General features: G+C 51.9%; 1 protein-coding gene across 6 annotated transcripts; it reads left to right on the plus strand.

Annotated features, from left to right (window-relative positions):
• The first annotated feature begins 1,042 nt into the window (after positions 1 to 1,042).
• Positions 1,043 to 24,350, plus strand: Fbxl19 (F-box and leucine rich repeat protein 19). 6 transcript variants are annotated; one of them, XM_038342784.1, is made up of 14 exons: positions 1,043 to 1,272; positions 1,419 to 1,560; positions 1,911 to 2,104; positions 5,056 to 5,256; positions 6,622 to 6,765; positions 6,877 to 6,963; positions 7,043 to 7,261; positions 7,766 to 7,927; positions 9,102 to 9,455; positions 9,555 to 9,613; positions 17,779 to 17,942; positions 18,031 to 18,192; positions 22,852 to 23,070; positions 23,177 to 24,350. In XM_038342784.1, the coding sequence occupies exons 4-14, from the start codon at positions 5,080 to 5,082 to the stop codon at positions 23,353 to 23,355; spliced, it is 1,926 nt and encodes a 641-aa protein (XP_038198712.1). In that variant the 5' UTR covers positions 1,043 to 1,272; positions 1,419 to 1,560; positions 1,911 to 2,104; positions 5,056 to 5,079; the 3' UTR covers positions 23,356 to 24,350. The 6 variants fall into 6 exon arrangements, with proteins under 6 accessions (XP_038198712.1, XP_038198697.1, XP_038198722.1 ...); XM_038342769.1 differs by having other exon boundaries at positions 9,102 to 9,613; XM_038342794.1 differs by having other exon boundaries at positions 7,766 to 7,798; positions 9,102 to 9,613.
• Positions 24,351 to 24,367: the final 17 nt, after the last annotated feature.

The raw sequence follows: 24,367 nt of genomic DNA on the forward strand, positions 1-24,367 counted from the left end.
TTGAACTTTTGATTCGCCTGCTTCCACTTCCAAAGTGCTGGAATTAAAGGTTTGAGCCCCACAACTCACATTGTTTATTTTTGAGACAATGTCTTCATATGTAGCAAGGGTTGGTTTTGAATGTGAGATCCTCTTATTTCAATCTCCCAAATACTGGGAGATCAGGTTTGCACTACCACACCCATAAGAGTTCTTTTTTTTTTTTCTTTTTTTTTTTTTTTTTTTCAAGACAGGGTTTCTCTGTAGCTTTGGAGCCTGTCCTGGAACTAGCTCTTGTAGACCAGGCTGGTCTCGAACTCACAGAGATCTGCCTGCCTCTGTCTCCCAAGTACTGGGATTAAAGGCCTGCGCCACCACCGCCCGGCCCCATAAGAGTTCTTAGAAGATTCTTCTTCTTGTTTTTTTCGAGACAGGGTTTCTCTGTGTAGCCCTGACTGTCTTGGAACTCTGTACACCAGGCTGGACTCAAACTCTGAAATCTGCCTGCCTCTACCTCAGAAGTGCTGAGATTAAAGGTACGGTCTGCCAGGTTTGACTATTACAAGATTCTTAGAGGATCAAATGAGAAGCTGAAAGCATTTAGCAGTATTTGAGGAAGAACTGAGATGTAGCTTGTGGTAGAATGCTTGCCTCGCACCGGTGATCCCTGCTTTGATTCCTAGCACAGTAAAACCAAACAAAACCTGTGAGGTGGATTCAGCTTACAAATTAGTGGAAAGGACAATAAATATAATCTCATTTGGGAATTACTGGAAGGCTTTATTGGGGTAGTGGAATTTTAGTAGGAACTCGAAGGGTAAACAGCTGGATAGAGACGCGCGACGTTGGAAAAGTGCAACTTTGGTGCCTGTGTGGACTAGAAAAAGACCAGACAGCAGTCCTTGCCAGCGGAAGTAAAAGCAGAGTGGATTTAAAATGGAAAGACACTTTCCTGGGAACAGTGAGCGAAGCTTGAGCTTCAAGGAGCCTTTTTACCCTCAGGCTAGTAGTCCTGGCTAACTGCGACTTCATGCAGTTTTGGCCTGAGTTAACTTCCCAGCCAGAAAAACCACACCCACCAAGTCTTCAGCAGGACTGGAAAGTCGGAGGAGACAAGGAAGCGGTGGGACTGGCATGGGTTCGTCGTAGCGAATTTTCCAGGGCGCAGGAGAAAGATCAGGATGGCATAAAGCAGACCCATTGGCAGTTGAGAGTTCAGAGAAGGCCTCCCCAGGCTGAAAAGACAAGGCTTTACCGCACACAAACGCTACCAGTTCGGGTTGAGGAAATTTGGTCAGTGTGCGCGTCCTCTGATAAAAGGAGAGAGGGCGCCCCCTGGGAACAGTGCTGGGTAGAGATGGTGGGAAGACCCAGCAGAGGACGGGAGAGGGGTGGGGGTTAAGATGGGGGTAATCTACTCGTCAGTTTTCTTCCCACAGAAGCTAACTGTCCGGCATGATGGATTCCTGGACTTCCTAAACGACGGGGATGGTAGGGGCCTCGAAAAAATAAGTGCCGTCACATGCTCCGTACCAGAGCTGGTTACTTTCTTGAACACTTTTAACGCTAACTCGCTTGGAGGTGAGTATTTTCATACCCCCTTTCGGGTAAAAAACTGAGGTTTGATGACTTCCTAAGGCAGGAAGGAGATTTTGTACATTCCAAAGTCTTCTTCCTTTGGTCCGCCTGACGTGTAAGGTATTGATTTGCAAAGGTTTGGGAGAAGGAGCATCGTGTGTGAGAAGCCCAGGCTTCTAAGGGACAACAGCGTGGGTGTACTTTCCGGCGAGAACCACGCCTCCCTTGGCGCAACAATATTGGTTACGGTTGCTTTCTTTTAAAACATGAAATCCTCACTATCCGAGAAGGCCAACATTCTAGACTCCCTGATCACGCCGATGTTTCTCTCTCACCCACACTGATTCCCACAGGTGACATCAATTCTCCACGGGAGAATGAAAGCCTGAGACTACATTTCCCTGCAAGCCTTTGGAAAAAAAAGCCAGGAGGAAATAGACTTTCCGTTTCCGTTCGCTTGCAATTTGGCGTGTTCACGGTGATACATATTTCAACAGCTAGAGTCCTTTCTCTGTACAGCTAAAGAAGAGACTTCATACCCCAGCAGGTACTGGCACCGAGGGCAAGTGACTAGGTTGCCATCTCTACAGCAGTTCTTTCCTACTTATCCGCAGAGACTAGTCTTAGCGGTTGGACTACAAGTCCCATAGCATCGTCTGCTCCTACACCCGCCATCTTTGCGGTATTCCCCGCCCCTCTCACTTCCATTGTCTCGACAGAAGATAAAAGAGGGGAGCGGGGACGACTACAATTCCCGGCAGGCTTTGCACTACCGAGTGCGGGATTTTGATAGTTCAGGCGGGCGAGGCGCTCCAAGTGGTAGAATGAAGCGACCAGGAAAGGTTAGGTAGCCTGCCATCTTTATGGTAGTCTCTTAAGCCTCCTGGTTCTGGCACTCTTAAGGAATACAGGAACGCTAGAAAACTACTATTCCCATCCCACTTCATAAAATCGATTTATTAGGTGTACGCCCCTCGTTCGCCATCTTGCTTGTAGTCCTTGTTCCTTTTCACCTTTCCATTGTTCCTGACGAGTAGAAATGGCAGCGGGAAGGCAGCAAATGGACTGCGACTCCCGTCAGGTACCACACACGCGGAGGGTTGTGGACCAGAGGGCGTGTGAGTGCCTGGAAAGGAGGTCGGGTCGGGAGGAAAGGCCATCTTGTTTGTAGTCATCGTTCCCGCTCCTTCTCTATGTCCTGCTACGGGGAGTCTCTGGCCAACTGGACTATAATTCCCGCCATGCTCGGCTCCCAGCATGGCATGTCTTTCGCCATCTTAGTTGTAGTGCCGGCTGACCCTAGAATTCCATTTTTCCCACGATAGCTCCAGAATTTGCAGGACTACATCTCCCGTCGTGCATTGCACGCGCTTGTCCTGGAAAGTAGAGCTGGTGGAGGAAGGAGGGAGAAGGGGGCGGGGTTCCTTTGGGAGAAGGAGGGAGTAAAAAGGAGGAGGTGGGAAGAAGGGAGGGGAGAGGGAGGAGAGGAGGAAGGAGGAAGGAGCTGAGGAGGGATGAGAGCGGCGACCAGGGCCTGGGGCCGAAGCAGCGCGAGGCTAGGGGACTAGGGGTGCTGAGACACCCCAACTGCCCCCACCCCTTTTCTGCCTCTGCCCCATCCTTTTTCTTACACCCTCCCATTTTAGGAGAGGATTTATTCAAATTTTATTTAAATACCTATATCTTGAGGGTCGAGCGTTTGAAGGGGGGAGGGCGGGGGCGCGCGCAAGCTGGGGGGGCGGGGCCGGAGCAGCTTCCTTCACCCCCCCTCTGCGTGCCCTGTCTCTGTAGGTCAGGGGGCCGCAGTACAGGGGCGGACCCAGGGGAGGGGGGCAGGTTGCAGCGACCCCCCCCTCCCCGGGAACCGGCGGTGGGCGGGGTTTGAACCCCGGAAACGGTGGGGGGCCCCGGGTCTGTCCCTGGACCCCTGGGCAGTTGGAGCTGGGAAGGGGCCAGTTAAGGGTTGGGGGCTTTGGGGAGAGGTGGGGGTGGGGAGCTGAGACTCGTACCCGGGACTGAGTGGGGCCCGGGCAGAAGCTGAGCACCCTGCGCCCGAGGAGCCCCCGTTGGCCTGGGGGGGCTGAGGGACTGAGCCCCCCAGAGCAGGACCTCCCCCTGGAAGGGCCGCGCCGCAGCCCGTGGGAGGGCCTCGCCCCCGGCGCTCCCCATCTCCACTCGCTGCTGTCCCGGCCTCCGCCGGAGGGAGGGGCCGAGCGCCCTCGGGGGGCCGTGGACCCCGGCGTTCTGAGCGTTCCGCGCCCCGCGCCGCCCGGCCCCCCCGCCGCCGATGGCCGCCGACCCGCCGGGAGCTGCCGAGAAGGGAGAGATGGCTCCCGGGACACGTGTGAGGTGGGTTCATGCGGCTCCTCCTCACCCCCAGACCTGGGCAGCTCCCACTCCCATTCATCCTCAGCCTGGCCTCTCCCTGCCTTCCCCGCCCCCAGCCTCACCCTCCCTTTGCTCCAAACTCCTCTCCAACCTTCTTCCTTATAACCTCCCAACCCTAGGGAACTGGCCTTCCTTCCCCGACCCCGCTGCCCCTTGCAGACCTCCCCCTCCATCCCCCGCCTCCCGTCGCCGCCCTCTAGGCCCCTCCCCTGGAGTGCTGGAGGGCCCCATACCCTGTGGATGGTCTGGAAGTCCTTGGAAAGGGAGAAGCCTGGGGGAAGCAGGTCTAAGACTGGTTGGGAAGAGACCCCTCCAGGCTTGCAGAGTCCATGTGGGATTTTAGAGGATCTGGTTTCCATGGGCAGGAGACCCCCAGGGATTCCAGACAATTAGGGATGAAAAGCAGCCTGGTAAGATGTGGGGTAGTGGGGGGGAGTGTCTAAAACCGAACCCACCTTGAATTTTGTTGAGATGTTAGGCTGGCTCGTAGAATCCCAGGGAACCCGGGAGATTACCCAGGCTGCTTGAGGGGTCCTCTTGGATATCTTGGAGCAGCAGGACTTCTGTGCGGGCTGAGAAGGGGCACTGAAGCATCTTGGGGTGTCAGCCCTGGGAAGTTGAGAACACAGTGGGTCATTAGAAATGGAGTGGATCTCGTTAGAGTGCCGAGATTTGAAAGGTTTGAATGACCGGTACCCATAAGAAAGAGAAAGGAGAGGGAGAAAGAAAAGTGTGGTCTTTGCCCCCTGCCATCTGGAGGTAAATCTGGCAGCATGGGCTGTGTGGCTAACAGGTATGAGTTGGGAGCTCCCTGAGGTCATGCTGCAGACCTGAAGCCTTTTCCGGGAACCTGGGCTTGGGAGGTTAGAGGAGGGGCCCCAGTGTGTCTCCTTCCAGGGCTTGGGAATAGTAAGGCTGAGGGAATGTTAGAGGGGGGAGGTCTTGAGGAGTGGGAGTGGCCCTCTGCTCAGGACACGCACTAGAGGGCTGACCTTCTTGGAGGGTAGAAATAGAAGCTCTGCCCCTTCAGAGGTGCAGGGAGCTTGCGGCCAGGATTCTCTCAGGCCAGCTTAAGCAGGCCTGTCTGACCTTACCCCCATCTGCCTACAGCCCTCGGCGTTGCTGACGCCCCCAATGTCGTCGAGCAGTCGGGGGCCGGGGGCCGGAGCGCGCCGACGCCGAACCCGCTGCCGTCGCTGCCGGGCCTGTGTGCGAACTGAGTGCGGGGATTGCCACTTCTGCCGAGACATGAAGAAGTTTGGGGGGCCCGGGCGCATGAAGCAGTCGTGCCTGCTTCGGCAGTGCACTGCGGTGAGTCTTGCCCCCACCCCACCCCGTGACGGGTACCTCGACCCCAGGCATACTTCCCCAGAGCACCATTAGTAGTATTGGTCCGAGTACTCTTGGGGTGTCTGGTGACTGCCCCCCTGGATGTACAGTGCACGCGGTAAGTCTTGCCCCCCAGTCCTGGTATCTTGGAACCCAGGTATAGACCCAGAGTCTATACTCTGAATCCCTGAATGTACCTTAGAGGCGGGCGCCATTTGCTCATTCAGTCACTTCCTGTCTTCCTTCACTGATTTGTTTAAATGTCTGATTTTGTCTTTTTCACAAAGTGGGGTACAGGGAAGAATCTGCCTCAGGTCTCTAGAAAGCTGAACGCCCGCTGTAAACCCCTGCCTGGGTATCTGTGCAAGAGGAACCCATCTCTACCACCAGAGAATAGCTCTTGCCTTTGTCTGGCCTCTTTCACACACCGCAGGTTTCTTGAACTTGAGTCCAGGACCCCCTTCTTGTGACCTTGAGCAAATCACTGAACTTCAAGTACCTTCTCTGTAAAATGTTTCTTTTGCCCAGTTGTACAGATTAGACATAGTGTGCTGTGAATGCCCTATTGAAAGGCCCACGACACCGCAGTTATCTGGGAAACGTGGTGTCTCCCATGCCTCCCTCACCTTTGAAGCAGCCCTGGGCGCCAGCATGGCCATACCCCAGGAGCCACGAGAACATCTCTGCTCCTTCCCTTCCTGGTCCAGCCGCTTCCGGCTTGCACTCTCACCCTTTTCTTCTTTGTCCCCCAAGCCTTTGCCCCACTTTCTCATCCTTCTTCCTTGATCTGGATCCACCGCCTTCAGCATCCCTGATAGGCCTCAGTGTTCCCATTGTCCGCCCTGAAGTTACATTGTCTGGAGACTGCTGCCTTTTCCCCTTCATTCCTGATCTGGTCTCACTGTGGGCTCCAGATCACTCTTTGGACTGCCCACTGAACAGCCTTAGAATTACCCCCAGGCTACTGTTCTGTTTTCCGTAACCCATTCCGAGCAAGCACTGTCATTTGCCTGTGGCCTCTTCTGCTCCAGGCCAGTTAAGTTTCAGGATCACACTTGGCCTGGCTCCTGTGCTGAAAATTCCAATAATGGCAGTAGCTGTGCCTCAACCCCTCTCATGCTTTGTCTTGTTTTTTTTTTTTTTTTTTTTTTTCTTTTTTCTTTTTTTACAATGAGCTGCAAAGGAAAAATTCCCTCACTTCATATTAAAGATGCTAAAGGTCATCCTGGCAAGAGGACCAAGTTAAGGATTTGGCTGCAGGATCTGAACCTACCTACAGCTGACACCGAAGAAAGTTTACCCTGTGGCTTGGTTTTGGGGTCTCTGATGTCTCCTCTTTCCCAACAGCCCGTGCTCCCACACACAGCTGTATGCCTCTTGTGTGGGGAGGCAGGAAAGGAGGATACAGTGGAGGGAGAGGAAGAGAAATTTGCTTTGAGCCTCATGGAGTGTACAATTTGCAACGAGATCGTCCACCCTGGTTGCCTGAAGGTAGCCTGCAGCCTGGGGTGGGCTAAACTATCGGGGAGCAAAGAGGTAGACCAGTATATCTCTGGGCGTATATTGGCACCTTCTGTTTATTATTTGATCTCTTGCCTACAGATGGGAAAGGCTGAGGGTGTTATCAATTCAGAAATTCCCAACTGCTGGGAGTGCCCCCGATGTACCCAGGAAGGACGCACAAGCAAGGTAAAGCCGGGGCTGGGATGAGGGCAGGGTCGGGGATCGGGAGCCAGGTGGGGCCTCATCCCCAGCTTACACTCTCCAGGACGTAGGTGAGGGGCCAGGGCGCCGTAGGGCTGACAATGGTGAGGAAGGCGCAAACCTAGGGGGTGGATGGAAGCTGACAGAGGAGCCACCACCGCCACCACCCGTGCCCAGGAGAAAGGGACCTTTACCTGCTGGCCCTCCCGCTGACGATGTGCCTGGGCCCCCCAAACGGAAGGAGAGGGAGGCGGGGAATGAGCCCCCAACCCCAAGGAAAAAGGTGAGCGGAAGGGTGAGGTCCGTTCAGCACGTGGGATTCTAGGAGCTGTTGTCTTAGCCTGGTGTGTACTTTGGTTCTGGAGCCAGGCCCTGATTGACCAGGAAGTGAGGCTTTATGGGTTACCCCAGAGATGTTTGGGAGTTATAGTGGGAGCTGTGGGTGGAACATGTTCACTATGAAGAAGAAACACAAGTACGGGGTAACTGGTACAGGCCAGGAATCTTAGAGACCTGCAGGATTAGGGAGGAGCTACAGAGCATGCTCAAACTACTACAGAGGCGGAGGGAAGGGCCCGAAAGAGCCTGAGGGGGAAGAAAGGAGCTGAGCAGCATGCTCAGTAAGCCAACACACTGATTACAAGGTTAGTGTGCTGAGCTGTCTTCCTGGGATGGGGGCTTCTGGGATTTGTGGTCCAAGAAGAGGTCGTGGACCTTAGTTTGGTAGTCAGTAATGGTTTCTAATGGAGTTTCTTTCTTCCCCGTGTCTATCTCCTTGCCCTGGTAGGTGAAAGGAGGCCGAGAGAGGCACTTGAAGAAGGTGGGTGGAGATGCCTGCCTCCTCCGAGGAGCGGACCCAGGCAGCCCCGGCCTTCTGCCCCCCAGGGTTCTGAATCCGAGCCAGGCATTCTCATCCTGCCACCCTGGGCTCCCTCCCGAGAACTGGGAGGTGTGCCGGGGACCTCCTCCTTCCCCCTCCCACCCTTCCTTGCCCCACTCTCCTTAGGAGACTAAGATCTGCCTTCCTGCTCACTTTCTCTTGCCTTAACCCCACATGGTCCCTATGGACCCCTGGAAAGAGGTGGGTGGGAAAATAGACTGGGTCCAGGTCATAGGAACCCCTGATTTCCAGCAGCCATTGGACTGGCATCTGGCCCATTTTTCTCAGTTTTCTAAGCCTAACTGTAAAGAACTGAATTTATATTTCTGTCAGATCACTGATTCTTTATATGGTCTTGGCAATTTGTTAACTGCTCTGGGCTAACAAATGAGTTTTCTAATTTGTGAGATGAAGACAGTTACTTACCTTGCCTCTTCTCCCATCCCTCAGCACTAGATAAATCCAAATAAAAGTAAAGAGGCCCAGAGAAGTTAAAAGATGGGCCTGAGGTCACACGGCAACGCTAAAATTCTGATACTACTCTGCTCTGGTAATCTAAACACTGACTGTCCAGATCGTCTACCAAATATCAGTTTGTAACCTTGGACAAGTCACTTAGTCTTTTTTTGTGGCGGGGAGGTTGGAGACAGGGTTTCTCTGTTGCTTTGGAGCCTGTCCTGGAACTCTCTCTGTAGACCAGGCTGGCCTTGAGTTTACAGAGATCTGCCTGCCTCTGCCTCCCTCTGCTGGGATTAAAGGTGGGTGCCACCACTACCCAGCTACTTAGTCTTTTTGAGCCTCATTCAGTCAGTTTCCTCCTGTCTAAAAGGAGTAGTTGTAAGTTGTCTCTATGTTAGGTCACCGTGAGGACCTGACTCAGAGAGCAAGGATACTCTACACTAGGAAAGAGTTACTGTGTGTCCCACATGTGGACTTGTCTAGTCCAGCTGTTCCGTGCTGTAGATGTGAAGCAGGACTTTCCAGGTCACAGAATGGGAAGGCAAGCCAGCACTCTACACAGGGTCTCTGGGAGGTTCATGTGCCATTGGCTAACCCACCAGGCTACCTGAACTTTGAATCCACACTGTAGATAAGGAAACTGAAGTCCAGAGATGGACTGTTTGGGAACAATTAGGAACTCAGGGCTATCTCCTGGGCTCTTTATCCTCTGGTGACTCCTTCTGGGTGAGTGGTTGGGAGAATCATTCTCGGCCCTTGTACAGCCTAACCTATCTCTCTGCAGAAACCAAAGCCACCTATGGCCTCGGCTGAGGGACCCGCAGCGCCATCCCCATCACCACAGAGGGAGAAACTGGAGCGTTTCAAGCGAATGTGCCAGCTGCTGGAGCGGGTGCCTGATACCTCCTCTTCCTCCTCGGACTCAGATTCTGACTCAGACTCATCTGGCACATCGCTGAGTGAGGATGAAGCTCCGGGGGAGGCCCGGAATGGGCGGCGGCCAGCCCGGGGCAGCTCCGGAGAAAAGGAGAACCGTGGGGGTCGGCGAGCTATACGCCCTGGCAGTGGGGGACCACTGCTCAGCTGGCCCCTGGGTCCTGCTCCACCACCACGGCCTCCACAATTGGAGCGGCATGTGGTACGCCCCCCTCCTAGAAGCCCCGAGCCTGACACTCTGCCTTTGGCTGCTGGATCCGACCACCCCCTGCCTCGGGCTGCCTGGCTTCGTGTCTTCCAGCACCTCGGACCCCGAGAGCTGTGTGTCTGCATGCGAGTCTGCCGGACTTGGAGCCGCTGGTGAGTGTCCAGACAGGCATGAGTTCCTTTGCTGCCATGCGTCTTGCTTACTGGGTGTCCTATAATAGGTCTGATTCTCTCTGAATCTTGGCCTTCCTTGGTGTCTGTTATAATGTGATCCTTTCACGGGGACTGAGCTCCCTTGACCCTACCCCCAGTGACTTAGTGGAGAAGAGATAGTGGAGCCAGGAGTGTGAATCTGGACCCTGTGACTCCAACTATTTCCCTTTAGCTTTTACATACGTTGAGAGTTAGTATGTTGCAAGTGTGGTGTCCGGCGGTGTCCACTTCTCTCACGTTTTGAGATCCGTCTCCTGAGAACAGTTTAATTTGGTCCCAGCTTTACTAAGGTAGCCCTTGCCTTCTAAAGCCGCCACACTTGGGCCTCTTGAACCAGCCCATCCCTTCCCTCTTGAACACCCCCCATCCTCTAAAACCTGGCCCCTTTCTGACCATCTCCCAACAAGCTTCCTCCTCCATCAGGCTCCCACAGCGTGCTGTTCCCTAATAGAGCACAGAGAGACCTTTGGCAAGTGGACAAGCTTTCATTATTTATTTTCATGTTCCCCATCAGTTTCTGGGGGTGGGGACACATACTGTATATTGATTTTTATCTCCTTATCCCCAGCACAGTACAAAATGTCTGTATAGATTGATGTTCAAGAGATGTTTTACTAAGTTCAAACTTTTTCCCAGGACTCAGATTCTTGCCAGGGCTTCAACAATGTTGCATTTCCAGCCCTGGGAGGCTGAGGCAGGAGGAGCCTGTGTTGGAGGTCAGTCTTGGCTACACAATAATACTTTGTCTCAAAAATAAAAAGTCTGGCCTAGCAGCACCATGCGGGTTGAGGCACACTGATGCTCCGTAAGTTAAGTTAGGGGCTAAATTAAAATTCCCACCCTTCTGGTATCTGTGGAGCCAGAGAGGCTGGTATGCAAGAGCCAGAGGCGAATGGCTCTGGTAGACTGTTTGCTCTACTGAGTTTATGCCCTCGGGCTAGTCTTTTAACTTCCTCATGCCTGCCTGCCTGCCTTGCTTTCTGTTTTTATCCTCCCTCCTTCTTTCTCTGCAGCAGGAATTGAACCCAGGGACTGGCGCGTAGGTCTGTCCTCCACCACCAAATTATACCTTACGCCATCTTCTTGCTTTTCATTTTTGAGACGAGCTCTCCAAACTGCATAGACTAGCCTTACGATCCTTTTACTCCCAAGTAGCCAGGATTACCAGTCTGCACCACCAGGCCTGGTGTCGTTTTCTTCACTTTTTTGTATAAAACCAGGATAACTGGGTGGCGGCGGCACACGCCTTTAGTCCCAGCACTCGGAGAGCAGAGGCAGGTGAATTCTGTGAGTTTGAGGCCAGCCTGGTCTATAGAGTGAGTTCCAGGACAGCCAGGGATACACAGAGAACCCTGTCTCAGCATCCCCCCCCTCCCCGAAAAAAAAAACAGTGCTCAGGAAGAGTCCATAGACTGCATTACAGGCAGTCACAGGAGTTGCTGAAGGTACCCACACCATCTGAGATGTAGTTACTGGGGCGGTACTTGCTTGTCCATGCCTTTTTGACTGAATCTATGCTGATATGGGATCCATAAAGAGACCTGTAGATGGAAGTGGACAAAAGCAGAGAGGCCATTGAGGTCATAGTGTTTCCCATCTTGGGCCCTGCAGCCTAGCCCATAGCTTTCGTCCATGGTGACTTATATCTCTTATGGCCTCTATTTCTCACTTGTAGTCTGGGGTGTATATTTTAATGTAGTTGGAGCTCAGGTCCCAAGAAGGATCAGCTCCAAGATGCCCTTGTGATTCAGGATACCAAAATCCAAACAGCACCTTCTCTGTATATAATCTACTCAATCTCTGGATGACTTACAGTATCTAATACAAAGTGACTAATATATAGATAGTTACTTTACTGTATTGTTTAGGGAATAACAAAACATGTCTCCTTCGGTACATAAGCAATTTCTGTTTTGAATGTTTCCATCTGTGGGTGGTTGACTCCTTTGATGCGGAATCTCAGATACAGAAGCCAAGTCCTGCTTACCTTGTGGGACTTAATGAGGCAGTTCCTGCAGAGCACTCAGCGGAGTGCCTGAGGGTACTGAGCCTCAGCAAATGGTGCCTTCAGGTGAGAAAAACCTGTAAGGACAGAGCAGAGGCCTATGGGGACCACAGTGGGGGCCTTGTCAGGAAGCTCTGCCAGATCTGGGCTCTGAAGCAGGAGCAGTAGGGAGAGGGGTACAGATGGAGACTTTGGGGAAGAGGTGAAGAGACAGAGTTTTGTCGTCAATTCAGAACCTTTCTGCCTCTGTATGCACCAACATGCCTGACCTAAGACCTAAGTGAGAAGGAATGGCACCTGGGCTTGGGGGTGCAGGTCTGTTACTCCACCGCTTGGATGACTGAGGCAGAAAGACTAACATCCAGGCCAGCCTTGGCAATTTATCAGACATTTCTCAAGATAAAAAGACTAGAAAAGCCGAGTGTGGTGGGGCGCTCCTCGGGAGGCAGAGACAGGTAGATCTCTGTAACTTGAGGCAAGCTTGGTTTACCCAGTGAGTTCCATAACAGCCTACATTAGAGAGAGGGGGGATGGGAGGCTGGGGAGATAGTTCAGTTAGTAAAGTATTTGTTGTGAAGACCAAAGTTCCATCCCCAGAACCCATGTAAAAGGCCAGCATGAGACAAGAGAATTAGAGAATTCCTGGGGATTCCTGGCCAGCCAGCCTAACCTGATCAACAAGCCCTGGTTCTGGGAAGAGACCCTGTGTCAGAAAAACAAGGGGGGTGGGGGAGCAGCTGGAGAGATGGCTCCTGAGTTAAGAGCATGCTCTTGCAGAGGACAGGAGTGTGGAGTTGTGACTTAGGGTAGAGCACTCGCTTATCGCGGTCCTGGATCAAGCCTTCTTGCTGCAGAAGAACGGCTTGGATGTGCTGACTCATTGGCTGTGAAGACGCCATTGTGAGTGCCAACTCAGTGTGGCCCAGGAGCCTGGGCGGGAGGCAGTGGGATTCCTGAAACTTGCGAATCTCAGTGGAGAGTGAACTCAGATTTGATCTCTTTGGTTGAAAAACTTGTGAACCAGTCAGAGGCCACTGCTGAGGAAGTAAGGTCTGGCGCTGCCGTGAGAGTTTTCCTCTTGGAAGTGGCAGGTTTGATAGAGCAGTGTGTTCTGCACCTTCCTGATGCTGCGACCCCCAACCATAAAATTATGTCTGCTGCTACTTCGTAACTGTAATTTTGCTACTGTTCTAAATCATAATGTAAACATCTGTTTTCCAGTGGTCTTAAGCAACCCCTGCGGAAGGGTCTCAGCCCACAGGTTGAGACCTGCTGTGATAGGAGCAGAGGCAGGACGTGAGTGTGAGCTAGAGAAAGCAACCCAAGAATTTGGGAGATCAAGGAAGGAAGGGATGCCGAGCAGTGGTGGGTGTTAATGGGAGCTCACAGGAGATCTGTGACCAAAGGTGACAATTGGCTTTGCTATCAGAAGGGTTAGTGGACTGCTTGCCTAATATGCAAAAGATCTGGATTCTGTCTCCAGCCATACACACACACACAAAACCTAGCTATTCCTGACTATGCTTAGAGGTGGGAGAGCCAAGCCAGAGTCCGCCATCAGCTTCAAGTGAGGGACTTGGTCCAGTGATCCCGCGTCGCCCCTGGTTTCTGAGAAGGCATCTGGCATTCCCTAGCTGCTAAGGCAGCGCGGAGTGAATGAGCATAAAGGAAGAGCGGGTGTGGGAAGAGGTGGAGAGGGTGTAGCTGGAGAGGGCTGTAAGCGGGAGAGCAGGCAGTTGCAGGCTTTCCTGTCTGGTGGCTTTGATTATTTAGAACTGGGAGGCAAAGGGGCGGGCAGGGGAGTTGTGGAGGAGGTGTTGATGTACCAGGTAGACATTGCAGTTTTCAAGGACGTGGGCAGAGAAGGAAGTAGGAAGGACTGGCGCGTGGTCAAGGCTGCTCGTGGGAGACTGGAGGACAGTGGTAGTTTAGAAATCCCAGAAAGCTCTTAGAAAGGGAAAGCTAGCTGTGGCCTGTGTTCCCAGTGATGTAGACCCTGAGAGAGCAACTGGGGCTGGCCCAGCACTATCCCCAGGACCTTCTGCAAGATGAAGTTTGAAACTACAGTGGAGGACAGGAGGGTGTGGGCTGGGCTGGAGTCAAAACAGGGATATCCATGCTTACTATTCAAGAGTCCTCAGCTGGGCGGTGGTGGCGCACACCTTTAATCTCATAATCCCAGAACTCAGGAGGCAGAGGCAGGTGGATCTTTGTGAGTTCGAGGCCATCCTGGTCTACAAAGTGAGTTCCATGACAGCCAGAGCTACACAGAGAAACCCTGTCTCGAAGAAGAAAAGGAGAAAGAAATAGAACGTGTGTGTGCCTTGTCTTTTAAGAAATAGAACGTGTGTGTGCCTTGTCTTTTAAGTGCCACTTTTCTCAGTGTCACCTCCCCAGCTTGAAAGACATCCATGGCTCTCCGTCACCTTCAGCCAGTCTGCAGTTCCACTGGACATACGCCGGGCCCCAGGGAACCCTTCCTGTGCTGCTCCCTTTGTTGCTGTAACAAGCCTTTGAAGTCAGAACTCTTACCCCATTTTATGGCTTGGGAAATAGAGGCCCAGAGAGGTCTCCCCAGTGTGGAGGTGGAAGGCCCGGGGATTAGACCTCCCCAGCTTAAACACTTCACCTCTGGTTCTGTGCCTGCGACAGTGTGCAGCCTGGCCTTGCGGTCCCCTTTGACCTCCCTACTGCCACCCTGGCTTCCTCGGTGGCCTCCATCCTGCCTTTTCCATTCAGGAGTCAGACTCCATCCACTTAATACCTGTGGGTCCTTGAACAGGGTTTTGTTTTTGTTTTTAATTTATTTATGTGTTGTGTGTGCTTGTGTGGCTTTGTATGCACTAAAGGCGTGCAGAGCTTCAGGCAGTTGTAAGCTGCCATGTGGATTCTGAGAACCAAACCCAGGTCCTCTGCAAGAGCGGGAAGTACTCTTTACTGCTAAGCCCTCTTTCTGGCTCTGGACTACATTTTTTAGCCTCTCTGGGCCTTATTTTTCTTAACTGAACAAAGCGGGTGATAATCATCGCCCAGGGATGGTATGGACTTAGATGCATAGTGCAAAGAACAGTGATCCATAGTAATCCGTGAGTAAACACGTGCTGTCAGGCCTGTAGTCATCAGCACCATTATGTTAGGGGGAATTTTCCTCATTCTGGAGTTTTCCAGAGCTGCCATGTTGTCCTGCTGCCTTTGTCCACCTTCCCCTTTCTGGAGTGAGAATATTTCTTCACGACCTCAGCTCCAGCATTATCTTTACGGGATGTTCCCTGCTCCTAGTCTCTGGGCTGAGGTGCCATATGTCCTTAGCATCTTGGTCTTCCCCAGTGGATATTCCTATCAATAGGGCCTCAACAGTTGCTGGCTGCCACACTGAGGTCTAGTCCCCGTGTCCTGGGCTGACTGCCGGGGGATGAGTTGACTCCAGCCAAGAGACTTCCTGAAGGTGAAGGTTCAGAGTTGAGCCCTGAAGGGCCTGGGAGAGTTGGCTTCCTAGCAACAAAGAAGGTGCTAGAGTATGCTGGCCCTAGCTGGCCTGGCTTTTGTGGAATATAATACAGAACCAAAATTGGGGACCTGTGAGTACCCTCAAATTGGGATTTTCTTTCCAAGCGTTCAGTCCAGGAGGCCTTCAAGGAGAGGAGCTGTTGAGCTAGGACTCAAGGCTTTGGGTGCAGCAGGAGGGCAGAGCAGCAAGGGAAGAGGCTGGCTAGATGATGGCTGTGCTGTTGGTTTCTTCTTAGAACTGGAGAGGTGTGCTTAGCGGCTGAGTCGGGGGAGGAGAGGAAAGACTGGGAGGGAGGTGGAGGACGACTGGAGCCTTTGTGGGAGGGCAAGTCAGCTGGGGAGTGTGCTGGCAAGGTTTTGTTTTCTGTTTTTGTTGTTTCGAGTCAGGTTCTGGCTCCACTGCTCAGTGTGACCTCAAACTCCTTAGCTGAGTGATCCTCCTGCCTCAGCGTCCTGAGCAGCTAGGGCTACCAGCATGTGCTTTGTGCCCAGTTATCTGACTCTTTAAGTAAAGCAAAACTAAATCTGTTGGTTTTCCAAAGTAAGTCTGTTGGGCGCCGCTGCATCCTTCAATGCCTTTCTAATCCATATTTATCTATCTATCTGTGTGTGTGTGTGTGTGTGTGTGTGTGTGTGTGTGTGTGGTGTGTGTGTGTGGTGTGTGTGTGTGTGTCTGTCTGTCTGTCTGTCTGTCTGTCTGTCTGTCTGTCTGTCTGTCTGTCTCTTGAGGGGCTGGAGGTAGGTGAAGTAAGGCGAGGTGGCATCCTGGGACCCGAATTCTGTCATCAGGCCTGTCACCAGCATCTTTACCTTCTGAGTCACTGGCTTGGTGACAGTGTCCCACTGGCCTTTAAATGTTTTCTTATTTGGGAGGAGGTGTGGTTTCAGAGGATGACTGAGGTCAGCTCTCTGCACCTACACGTGGGTTCTGGGGACAGAACTCAGCAGGTCACCGGGCTTGTGTGGCGAGCATTTTACTGACCGAGCAGCTGTAGCCTTTGTGTCTATTTTAAGTTACACATTTCTGTGAACCACTGTTGTCTGCTGTTCGTTTTTTGTTTGTGTTTTGTTTAAGACAGGGTCTCGTTTAGCTGAGGCCAGCCTTGAATTCCTGATTGTCCTGTCTCCACCTTAAGTGCTAGAATTGCAGGCATGCATCTCTACTCCCAGCACAACATTTGTTGGTTTTGTTTTTATTTTTCGAGACAGGGTTTCTTTATATTCTGGCTGTTTTGGAACTGACTCTGTAGATCAGGCTGGCCTCGAACTCATAGATCCACCTGCTTCTGCCTCCTGAGTGCTGGGATTAAAGGTGTATGCCACCACTGCCTGGATGTTCTTTTGTTTTTGGAGGCAGGGTCTCTATAAAGCCCTGTCTGTCCTGGAACTCATATAGACCAAACTCACAGAGGTCCACCGGCCTGTACCTCCTGAGTGCTGGGCTTAAGGGCATGCACCATCATGCCTGGCCCACCTCAAGTTCTAAGGTAGCCTAGACTAGTGAGTTCCAAACCAGTTTGGGCTACAAAGTGAGTTTCAGACCAGCCTGGGCTATAGTGTGATATCCTTTCTCAAACAAACCTAAAACGGTAAACCCGTGTTATACACAGAAATAGACAGCTAGCAAGACAGATGAAGGACACAGGAATCCCTCCTCCAGCCTAAGGCTGCCCAGTGCTCATCCCCAGCCTGCTGCTCTGCCTCGCATCCAATTCAGTGGGAATTCCCTGGCTTGCCTTTGAAAACTGCAGAAGACCATGGAGTCTGGTGGAGGAGCTTCAGCAGACCCATAGGAGAGCTGGGGAAGGTTACTTAAGAAACTCGCTGTGGTCGCCTCGTCGAGTTTGGAGTGCTGGGGTCAGACTTGTTTGCCTTCGGAGTCTGTGTTTGCATTTGTTTTCCGGTGCCTGGGACCCACCAGGCCTTCCATAAACAGTGAATAAATGCAAAATGGTGCATGAGTTGTTGCGGGCGCGCACGTAGTGGCAGCCGGGCCTGATGTAGTCCATCAACACGTGCACTAAGTAACCTGTACTTCACACCTGCCTTTAGTGTGTTGGATGCTGGGGTCCAGAGGTGAGAAAGGCCAAATCTGTGCCTGTGATGTCCTAGTAAGGCAAACTCCGTAATCCAACAGATGGAAAATATCGGGCTATAAGTCCAAAGTAAGCGGCAAAGTTTCTGTGAGCTATCATAACTTAGAGAAGTAGAGGTAGAGTCTGGGGGCTACTCTCAGATCTCTTTGGCATTAATTACATCAAATAATGTGTATGGAATTTGTAGCTATCTGGCAAGCACTTTATAGGTTGTAAAGTCCATGAACTGTAATTACTTCATTTGATCTCAGCAGCCCTGCAAGCAGCCTGAATCATTATCTTAAGTTTGTAACTGGTCTTCCTGACTTGGGGAGAGGAGTGGACTTGCCCATGGTCTTGCTTCTAGTTAGCAATGAGGTGGGGTCCTAAATCCAGTCCTTTGGCTGGAGCCAGAAGATTCTTGTCATCCTTGGGACTATCAGCTCAGGTGAGTGTTGACATTGTGGGTTCCTTGAGAATTGTGGCTGAGGACTCTGTCTCCCCCCTGTGGCTGGCAGGTGCTATGACAAGCGTCTGTGGCCTAGGATGGACCTAAGCAGGAGGAAGTCACTGACCCCACCCATGCTTAGTGGGGTCGTCCGCCGCCAGCCCCGTGCTCTGGACCTCAGCTGGACAGGTGTCTCCAAAAAGCAGCTCATGTGGCTTCTGAACCGACTGCAAGGTAGGGCTGGTAGTGAGTTAGGATGGGGTGAACAAAAGGGGAGTGCCCCCATGGAGTTCCAGCACCTGCTTCCTGACCTTGTTTCTAGGCCTGCAAGAGTTGGTGCTTTCCGGGTGCTCCTGGCTCTCCGTCTCTGCCCTGGGCTCAGCCCCACTGCCGGCATTGCGGCTCTTGGACCTCCGCTGGATTGAAGATGTCAAAGATTCCCAGCTTCGTGAGCTGCTGCTGCCTCCACCAGACACTAAACCAGGTTTGACCAGCACGTGTTCCTCTGTAGATGGCTTAGGTAAAGTGGAGGGGTAGCTCTGAAGGCCCTTCTGACATGCTAATCCTTAGCGCAGGAATGGAAGGAAAGAGGACTTTGAATAGGAAGGCCTGTCTTGGCCATTTTCATTCACTCGAGATGCTGCTGTGTGCCAGGAGCTAAGTCTCAAAAGGACAGGGAAGGAAAGGCCCGATGAGGAGTAATGGTGCTCAGACATCCTCCAGCCCCAATATTCTCTTCATACCAGAGCCAGGAAAACTACCCAAAGGGGCTCATCTGTTTGTGTCCCCATGCTCTCGCTCTATGAATAAAGACCACTTTTTTGTTTTCCATGCCAACGGCACACAAAACCCCGTGCATGTTAAGCCATCTCTCCACTGCTGAGCTTACAGGCTTGGCTTTTGTTGTTATTATGGTTTTACACAGTGTCTTATTATGTAGACCAGGCTGGCCTCGAACTCACAAGGGACCAGCTTGCCTCTGTCTCCTATGCTGGAATTAGTGTGAACCACCATACTTGACCATTTCTTGGTTTTTGGTTTTGAGACAGGTTTTGTTCTGTAGCCTAGACTGGCCTGGACCTGTGATACTCTGCCCCCTGAGTACTAGGTCTATACACGTGGACCACCGTCCTTACATAAAACCAGTATTTTCATTGTGGTAGCTGAGGGCTGGCTCAGCTGGTCTCCTTCTGCCTTGTTCCATCCCTATATGTCGGCTACTTCAGCCTGGCCAAGTTCTCTCCAATCCTGGGGCCTTTTCCTTCCCCTGTTGTCTTCACCTCTTACGCTGGACCGTTCTTCATCTAATTAACAGCCGTCTTTTTAAAATTCTTTAGAGGAGAAGACATGACACTTTGTTTTGTTTTACATTTTACATCTCTGAAGCCATGAATTCATGGTGAAGAGGTTTCAGTACACACAGGTTCTTTCTGTTGGCTCTCACCAAGTCTGACTCTCAGCAGAGCAGAGCAGGGCAAGCTGGGTCTTCAATGGAACCTAATTTTTTTTTAAGATTTATTTACTTATTATGTATACAGTGTTCTCTCTGCATGTATGCCTGCAACCAGAAGAGAGCACCAAATCTCATTACAAATGGTTGTGAGCCATCATGTGGTTGCAGGGAATTGAACTCAGGACCTCTGGAAGAGCAGCTAGTGCTCTTACCTGCTGAGCCACCTCTCCAGCCTGGAACCCAGATTCTTTAATCTCCTTCTTCCTTCTTTTTCTGACCATTTCTTCCATTTCAGGAGCTGTCTCAGCTAAGTAACATGCTCACTTCTATGACATACACTAATGGGCCCTGCCCTTTTCCCCACAAGCTCTAAATGACCTTTCTTCTCTCTGGCGGACTTGGCCTGTGGCCAGTCCGTAAATGTGCTCCTCCTCAAGGCTGTGAGCTATTTGGAGGGGAGAACTCAGGGCTTGCCGAGTTGAATGCCCACAGAGGAAGCAATGTTTGGGTGCCAGACCTTAGTGGCACCAACAGCCTTGATGCTGCCATTCATTGTCAGGGTAAAGTAAGCGTGGGTTTTCACAAAAAATCTCAGATCTATTCTGAAATGTCATTTTTAGGGGTTGAAGAGATGGCTCGGTGACTGCTTTTCCACAGGAACTTGGAATCCTAGTACCCACACAGTCACTGATAACCATCTGTGACTCAAGTCCCAGGGCATCTAGTACACTTTTCTGACTTCCTTTGGCACTGCACACAGATAGCATACCTGCAAGCCAAATACCCGTACATTTATTAAACCATTTAGCTGAACAGTGGTGGTGCATACCTTTAATCCCAGCAATCGGGAGGCAGAGACAGGCCAGCCTGGACTATAGACTGAGTTCCAGGACAGCCAGGGCTAAACGGAGAAACCCTGTCTGAAAAACAACACGGCAACAACAAAAGCTGTCCTTTTTGTATTATTGGTCATTTTCTGACAGTTTTAAGCCAGGCTGGGTGTGGTGGCCCACCTTGTATAGTCCCAGCTTCTGAGACAGAAGCAGGGACTAATGTACCCTTGAGGCCAGCCTAAGCTAAAATTAAGATTCTATCTTAAAAATAAATTTTAAATAAAGAGTAATAATTCTAACTGAAGCCTAGTAGTCCATTCCTCTGATTTGAGCTACTCAGGAATTTGAGGCAGGAGTATCAGGAATTCAGGGCAAGCCTAGGCAGCTTAGAGAGTGGTCTCAGAAAGTTTTAAATAAGGTCACTGGTTAGCGGAGAGCATTCACCTAGCGTGCTTGAGGCCGTAGGTTTGACTCCTGACATCCCCCCCCCACTACTTAGCAGAGAGCGTTCACCTAGCGTGCATGAGGCTATAGGTTCGACCCTGATATCCCACACACACACACACCGCTTAGCGGAGAATGTTCACCTAGCATGCATGAGGCCGTAGATTCGACCCCTGATATCCCCCCGACACACACACACACACACACACACACACACACACACACACACACACACTGCTTAGCGGAGAGTGTTCACCTAGCGTGCATGAGGCTGTAGGTTCGACCCTGATATCCCCCCATACACACACTGCTTAGTGGAGAATGTTCACCTAGCGTGCATGAGGTTGTAGGTCAGTTTTGGAAACTTGCCTTGTTAGTCTATGACTTACGGTGATGTTTTTCTCAGAGTCAGGCTAGTGCCTGGCAGGTGATGGCATTGTGATCAGAGTCTGATCGGGGTCCTGGCTGTGTGACGTCGTAAGCATGTCCTCTTAGACAGGTGACGTCGTGATCTGAGTGAGCATCACGGTTCTCACCTGGTGATAGAGGTGATCAAAACAGAGACTTGGCTTCCTTTTTAAAGCTTTTTCATTTTTCTTCTTTAAAATTATATGTATATATCTGTTTGTGGGTATATGAGTGCAGATGTTCATATAGGCCAGGGGTGTCAGGTGCCCCCAGAGCTTCAGATACAGGTGGCTGGGAGCCTTCTGATGTGGGTGCTAGGAATTGAACTCATGTCCTCTGGAAGAACAGTGTGTGTGCCTAACCACTGAGCCGTCTCTGCAGTCCCAAGGCTTGGCTTCTTTTTTTGTTTGGTTTTGGTTTGGGTTTTTGAGACACGGTTTCTCTGTAGCTTTGGAACCTGCTCTGGAACTCTCTCTGTAGACCAGGCTGGCCTTGAACTCACAGAGATCTGCCAGTCTCTGCCTCCCCAGTGCTGGGATTAAAGGTGTGCGCCACCATGCCTGGCCAGGGCTTGACTTCTTAGGGTGTAGTTTCAGGCCCAGCAGTGTTACCACAAGAGAATTTGAAAGAAAAGTAAACCTGAAGTCTTGGGCCTCACGCTCGACCTGCGGCGGTTCTGGGGTGGGGCCAGCAGCCCACCAGTCAGAAACACAAGCCAGTAGTGTGGAGTGGGAGAGCACTGAACTCTCTCCTGGAGACAGAAGAAAGGAGGCCTCTGGACTCATTCTGCAGTGGCCTGCAGTCTTTTGAGCATAGGTCATTCCATCAGGGTTTGTAGACAGAGCCATTTTTGGAATGTAGCTCCTGAGTGCGGTAATAGAGTTAGGTTCAAAGCTGAAACAAAGATAGGAATCAGTGTTCTATCAGGAAGTTATCCTGTCCTACCTAGTTTCCTATCGCTGTGATAAAACATGAAGACCAAAGGAACTTGAGGAGGAAAAGGTTTATTTCTTTTCACGGATTGTAGTTCATTATAAAGTCAGAGTAGGAATTCAAGGCAGAAACTAAAGCAGAGCCCATGGAAGTATACTGCTTACTGGCTTGCTCTCCATGGCTTGCTCAGCTTGCATCTGTTAGACCCAGGTGGTGTTGCCCATAGTGAGCTGGGTCCTCCCACATCAGCCATTCATAAGAACACACCACACAGACTGTGTGCGAACCAGTCTGATGGAGGCCATTCTTCAGTTGACAGGCTGTCTTTGAAGATGGTTCTAGCTGTGTCAAGTTGACAAAGATAAAAACAAAAAACCTAACTGGCACGTACCTCCAGAAGATTTCGGGTAGAGGAGAGAGCAGTATTATCCCTCTTGTGTTTGAGAGTGGTTCCTTGATACCAGAAAGTAAATCAGGCATAGTAGCATCCGGGAGGTAGAGGCGGGAGAATCTTGCTAGCTTGAGGCCAGGGAGGTCCAGCTAGCCAGAGTGACATAGCAAGGGTGTGGGAGAGTGTCTGCCCTCAGACCTGGTTCGTGGTGGAGAAGAAACGAGAGGAGTTGAAGCGGGACTGTTGTTGAACCAGAATCGTGACCTCATGGGGCGAGTGGCGGGGTGCCGTTGGTTGGATTATTAGAAAATTACTGAGCATCCTACTAGGGACAGAGCAGTGAGCAAAAATGCAAAAGTCCTTGCTTTCTTGGAACTGACATTTTTATGTAGGGAGAAAAAGATCCTTGAGGAAAAAATGTATTCAGTGCATCAGATACTGGAGGTGGGGGTCATGAGAGGAATGTTAAGACTTAGCTCTCACAGGAGGCTCCCAGGGGAGATAGGAGCAGCAGTCATCTGAGGGTGGGTGCTGTGGGTGTTGGAAAGAGCAGGTCATGCGGAGCAGCGGGAGGGGAGGGGGCCTCTCATGCTGGGACAGGTGTGGGGCAGACGGTGAACATGAGGGTAGGGTCCAGGGTAGGAGGAACCTTGGGTGCTAAATTCTACTCTGTCTGCCCAGGGCAAACGGAGAGCCGAGGTCGGCTGCAGGGAGTGGCAGAACTTCGCCTAGCTGGCCTGGAGCTCACTGATGCCTCCCTGAGGCTCCTACTGCGCCATGCTCCCCAGCTCAGTGCCCTGGATTTAAGTCACTGCGCCCATGTCGGGGACCCAAGTGTCCACCTCCTCACGGCTCCCACTTCCCCTCTCCGAGAGACACTGGTGCACCTCAATCTCGCTGGTAAGTGGGATCCCCTGTACGCCTTGCTTGCCTGGCGATGTGGGCTCCCTGTCTCAGCGACCCTAGTCTACCGACCCTGGTCTTAGCGGCACCGCCTCATTCCCAGGATGCCACCGCCTCACGGACCACTGCCTTCCACTGTTCCGTCGCTGCCCACGTCTTCGCCGCCTGGACCTACGCTCCTGCCGCCAGCTCTCACCTGAAGCTTGTGCCCGATTGGCAGCTGCTGGACCCCCTGGCCCCTTTCGCTGCCCAGAAGAGAAGCTGCTTCTCAAGGACAGCTAGTTGGGTGCCTGTATTCCCTTCCCCCAGGACTCTACACGAGCGCCTGGACCTGGCGCCTTCATTTCACCCCCTGTTGGGAGGCCAGGTTATTTTTCTTCATGACTTGGCTCTCCTCTAAGTTTAATGACTTGGGATTCCTGCCCCGGGACTTGAGCCAGCCTTCCCCTTCTCTCCCACCTGCACTGATATCTCTGGGGGTCTTTGCTTCCCGCCTCTCCTTCCCACCTGCGTCATTGTCCGTCCCCTTGGGGGAGTGGGTCAAGGGGTACTGGGGAGGTGCTGAGCCAAAGGGATGGTAGGGGGGCGGTGAAGGCATAAGTAGGGAAGAATGAGGGGAAATGGTATCTTGCACACAGGATACTGGGAGCCAGGGGGCTGGGGGAGGTGAAGAATGGGTGTGGGGAGGGCAGAAAGCAGACCAACAATGGTTCATGAACAAAGACCAGTTGGGTGGGATGGGGAGCAAAAAGGGGAACCAGAGGAGCAATTGAGGATCCAGGTATCGGATGGGGGGGGCTCTAGAAGCTGAGAAATGCCAGGACATGGGCTGGGAGAGGAGCAGGTGGGGGATAGTACCTCTCTGTGGGGTCACCCCTCGCCCCTCCGTCCACCCAGATTTTAGTTCTTTCCCTCGCCCTGACTCCTTGAACGTCACTGAAAATGGCAGCTATTGCAAGGAGTAGGGGCCATGGGCCTATCTGTTGTTGCGCTCATGGCCCAGGGGAGTGGCGAGGGGTAGCCCAGACCCCTGCCTGGCTCTCTACACAATACTTGAACATTCATCTGTACTGAAGTGTTACTTGAACCGGGGGAACCTCGGACCTGGGGGAGTGTGATGTGAGGGGACGGCTTGACCAAGACTGAGCTAGTGGGTACCCAGTTTGGACTTCCCACCCCCAGCTCTCTTGCGTTACTGTCTTGAACAGCTCCACCCCTCCGACCTGAGTTGGGGTGGGGGATTTCAGTTTAAAGATGGGCAAAATGGGACTTCTCCAGTTTGGCTCTTCCCATT

The sequence above is a fragment of the Arvicola amphibius genome, chromosome 1, assembly GCF_903992535.2.
Source record: "Arvicola amphibius chromosome 1, mArvAmp1.2, whole genome shotgun sequence".
NCBI lineage: Eukaryota > Metazoa > Chordata > Mammalia > Rodentia > Cricetidae > Arvicola > Arvicola amphibius.